Below are 4,110 nucleotides of genomic sequence, written 5' to 3'. Positions count from 1 at the left end.
CCTGGAAGATCCCTGGACCGGCAGTGAGAGGGATAAGTTCGTCCTTTTGGGTTATCTTGACCAGCTACGGAAAGATCCAGCATTTCTGTCTTCAGAAGCCGTGCTCCCTGATCTAACTGACGAACTGGCTCCTGTGAGCATCAGGGTCCAGCAGAATGGGCCATCAGGAGGGGTGTGGCAATGTGAAGGGGTGGGGCAGGAGCAGAGCCAGATTGACAGGACTTGTCTATTGGGAAGTGTGGGCTCCTCTTGGGCTCAGGCCTGAGCACTGCCCATTTCCTCCCACAGGTATTTCTCCTCCGGTGGCTCTACTCTGCCTCTGACTACCTCTCGGACTTCTGGGAGAGCCTGCTTCACAGTAACTGGTAGGCTGCTGGCCTCTCTGTCAGCAGGGGGTACCAGTCCCTTCTACACACAGTGTCAGCCACTCAGCACAGAGCCTCGTACATATAGTCCAGTGCGTACACACAGATGGGTATGTCTGTCCATGACCAAAACAAACCTGGGGAGGAAAAGGTTTCTTTTGGCTTCCAAACCAAGGCAGGAGCTGAAACAGCACAAAGGCGTGCTGCTTACTGGCTTGCTAAGCTACTGTAACTCCCCACAAGCATGTCCACAAGCCAGTCTGATGGAGTCTCCTGCTTAGTTCCCTCTTTCCAGGTGACTGTAGTTTGGGTTCAGTTAACCTCGGAAGCTGACTGTGACACGCCCTGTCCATCTGGGCCACATCTGTCATTCTGGCCACAGAAGAGTCAGTTAAACTGAGATCATTCCACAGACTCTGGAGCCACCAGTCCCTCAGTGTCAGAATGTTGCCCCATGTGTCTAACTTAACTCCCTCATCATCTTCTACACGATGTATTAGACACAGCCTAAAGCCACCTCCCAGAATACAGTCTCTGTGACTGGGACACTGAGGAAACAGGCTCCCCCTCCCACTTCACCCTAGAAACAGCCTGTCTGTGTTTCTTGGTGTGAATGAGTATGGTCTGGGACATTTTCCTCCTGACCCCAGCAGATGTGAGCTGACAGCTGCCTTTGCTTCCAGGCGGGAGATGATGCCGCTGCTGTCGCTCATATTCTCAGCCCTCTTCATCCTCTTCGGCACTGTCATCGTCCAGGCTTTCAGGTGAGCCCAGGGACCAACCATGTCATTTATACCCTTTTTGTTTAGAAAAGAAAAGTAACTTCTGTTTCCATGCTTTAGTGACTCAAATGAGGAGCGAGAGTCGCACCCTCCCGAGAAAGAGGAAGTCCCTGAGAAGGCCGGGAAGACTGAGCCAAGCTTCGCCAAGGAGAGCACCAGGTTCTTCCACACACACCACACCCTGCCCTTGTAGTAAACTTAGCTCAACCCAGAGAACACGGATTGACAATAGATCGTTGCAATAACATGAGGTTTATTGATCCACATATGTGGGGTTGCCCACCCTCACAGGGGGGTCAACCCCGAACACAGAAAGCACACATCTTTTATACTTTACAGAGGGCAGATTCCTGCAACAGGACTAGCTGGCTTACTCTGGTTGGTGGAACACAGGACAAAGGATCTCTTCAGGCATTGGTTGGCTTGCTCAGGGCTGTTCTTGGCTTAGTTGGCCAACTTCCCTATCCAGCTCTGCACCTGGGGAGGGGCTGAGTAACTAGGTGGTAGGGGTGGATTGTCATCAGCAAGGTCAGGGTGACAGTTTGTGGCCTTTTTCGAAATTCACCACAGGAGGGGTTGGGGGTTCTTCTGAGAATTGCTAATCTTGTTTTCGTGGACCTTAACCTCATCGAGACCACCAGTTATTTTGTTTTGGCCTTACTTACCTTAGTCAGAATGGCCTGGTCATTCTGTCTCAACATTCTGACCACCAGAACTTTGTTTTTTACAACATGTCCTTGGGCAGGAGCTGGAATATGACTCTCTTATTCTACTGTGAAACTTTATTTCTACATTCCCAGAACTCTTTTTTTCACTTTATTAATTCACCCTCAGCCTCGTGGAGAGTGTAGGATGGGTAGAGAGGCCCCTTTACCTGGCTCTGAAATCTGGCTGTTGGTTTGGGGGAGGGAACTGCAATGCTGAGGCCTCACGTGTGCTAGTCAAAAGCTCTCACTGAGCAGCATCCTAGCCCCAACTCTAAAATAACCTGAAGTGGAAAACTTGATGGATAGCAGCATAAGGCCACATGTGGTGTTCTAAACCAGCCAGTCACGGTGGCACACACCTTTAATCCCAGTACTTGGGAGGCAGAGATAGGCAGATACCTGCAAGTTTTATATAGAGTTCCAGGCCAGCCAGAACTACATATTGAGACCTCATCCCAGAAAAAAGGAAATAGTTGTGTGCCTCATCAGTGAGTCACAGTGACAGCAAGTGCACATGTACGCAAAGTATATGTGAAGTCACCTTCAGGCTGAGGTGTATGAACAGACATAAATGTGTTTTGATCCTCCTCAGCATGTCTCACTTGCATGTTTGCACATATTATAAAATGGGAGGGGGAATCCAGACATCCAAAGCACTTCTATTCTCGGGCATTCTGAGTTCTTTGTAATGGTTTTTGTTTGTTTTGTTTTGTTTTTGAGATTTTATTTAACTTAAGTATATGAATACACTGTCAATGTCTTCAGACACACCAGAAGAGGGCATCAGATCCCATTATAGACGGTTGCAGGGAATTGAACTTAGGACCTCTGGAAAAGCAGCCAGTTCTCTTAACCACTGAGCCATCTCTCCAGCTCCATATTTGTTTTTTGCTTTTTTTTATTTGGTTTTGGTTTTGGTTTTGGTTTTGGTTTTTTTGTTTTTCTTTTTGGTTTTCCAAGACAGGGTTTCTCTGTATAGCCCTGGCTGTCCTGGAACTCACTCTGTAGACCAGGCTGGCCTCGAACTCAGAAATCGGCCTGCCTCTGCCTCCCAAGTTTATGTTTCTGTGTGTGACTGTGTGTATATCTGTGTCTGTGTGTGGGTTTGTACCCTCAGAGGCCAGAAATATTAGATCCCCATAGAGCTGGAGTTCCAGACTGTTGTGACCTTCTGGACCTCTAGAAATTCAGTACAGAGGCTAGAGAGATGGCTCATCGGTTAAGAGCTCTGCTCTTCCGAACGGTAACAAGATCTGACACGCCCTCTTCTGGAGTCTGAAGACAGCTAAGTCTGTACTTACATATAATAAATAAATCTTTTAAAAAAAAAAAAAGAAGAAGAAGTTCAGTACACACTGTTAACCACGGAGCTGTCTCCACTCATCTCCAGCATCTAGAATAAGGGAAAAGCCACTGCTGACTGGAGTCCACTAAGACCTATACCCATGTAGATGCAGGACTGATAAACTGAGTGTCATGTGATTTTTCAGTCCCAGCTCAGTCATGAAAGCAGGAAGAGAAAGAAAATACAGGTGAGCCAGGCGGTGGTGGCGCATGCCTTTAATCCTAGCACTTGGGAGGCAGAGGCAGGTGGATTTCTGAGTTTGAGGCCAGCCTGGTCTACAGAGTAAGTTCCAGGACAGCCAGGGCTACACAGAGAAACCCTTTCTCGAAAAACCAAAAAAAGAAAAAAGAAAACACAGTGGAAGTGGTGCATGAGCCAGGAGCTGGGGTAGCCTGTCCCCATGACTCATAACTGCAAGGGACCTATCCAAGTTAAGAACAGACTAAGCAGTTGTGCCCTCCTGGCTCTCATCTGCAGTCCCCTTTGCACAGAATAGGAAGCTGCGTAAGAAGGGTTACTGTGGACAGGGGCCTCCCGTGCGCCAGGGCCACCCTGTAGTCACCCTGCAGCTTGTGGGACCTAGTCAGTGCTGAGAGGCAGATCCAGTGAAGCCAGGGGGCATTCTGCTTCACTGATTTTGTGTTTGATTTGGAGGCCTAAGGAGGAGTTTGCATATATATTTATTCCCATAGCCCAGGCTATCCTCAGACTCATCACATAGTTGAGGCTCCTGCTTCTACTTCCCAGATGCTAGGGTTACAGGCGTGCGCTGGCACACCTGGCTTCCACTCGTTTCCACTCCCCTCATCCTGATAATGTCTAAAGTTCTCCATATTTCTCCATAGCAAAATTCCTAAAAAAGGCTTTGTGGAGGTAACTGAACTCACAGATGTGACATACACCAGCAATTT

General features: G+C 48.2%; 1 protein-coding gene across 1 annotated transcript in view; it reads left to right on the top strand.

Moving 5' to 3' along the window:
- Dnajc16 (DnaJ heat shock protein family (Hsp40) member C16) overlaps positions 1-4,110 on the top strand; it is a 32,497-nt gene that overhangs the window by 25,666 nt on the left and 2,721 nt on the right. Inside the window, 5 exon segments of the mRNA XM_031377040.1 lie at positions 1-133; positions 289-365; positions 1,049-1,129; positions 1,208-1,306; positions 4,045-4,103. Coding sequence (XP_031232900.1) covers positions 1-133; positions 289-365; positions 1,049-1,129; positions 1,208-1,306; positions 4,045-4,103 — 449 coding nt within the window.

Source organism: Mastomys coucha, unplaced genomic scaffold (assembly GCF_008632895.1).
Source record: "Mastomys coucha isolate ucsf_1 unplaced genomic scaffold, UCSF_Mcou_1 pScaffold18, whole genome shotgun sequence".
NCBI classification, from domain to species: Eukaryota; Metazoa; Chordata; class Mammalia; order Rodentia; family Muridae; genus Mastomys; species Mastomys coucha.
Note: the sequence above shows the minus strand (reverse complement) of the source record. Positions and strands in the feature narration are given on the sequence as shown.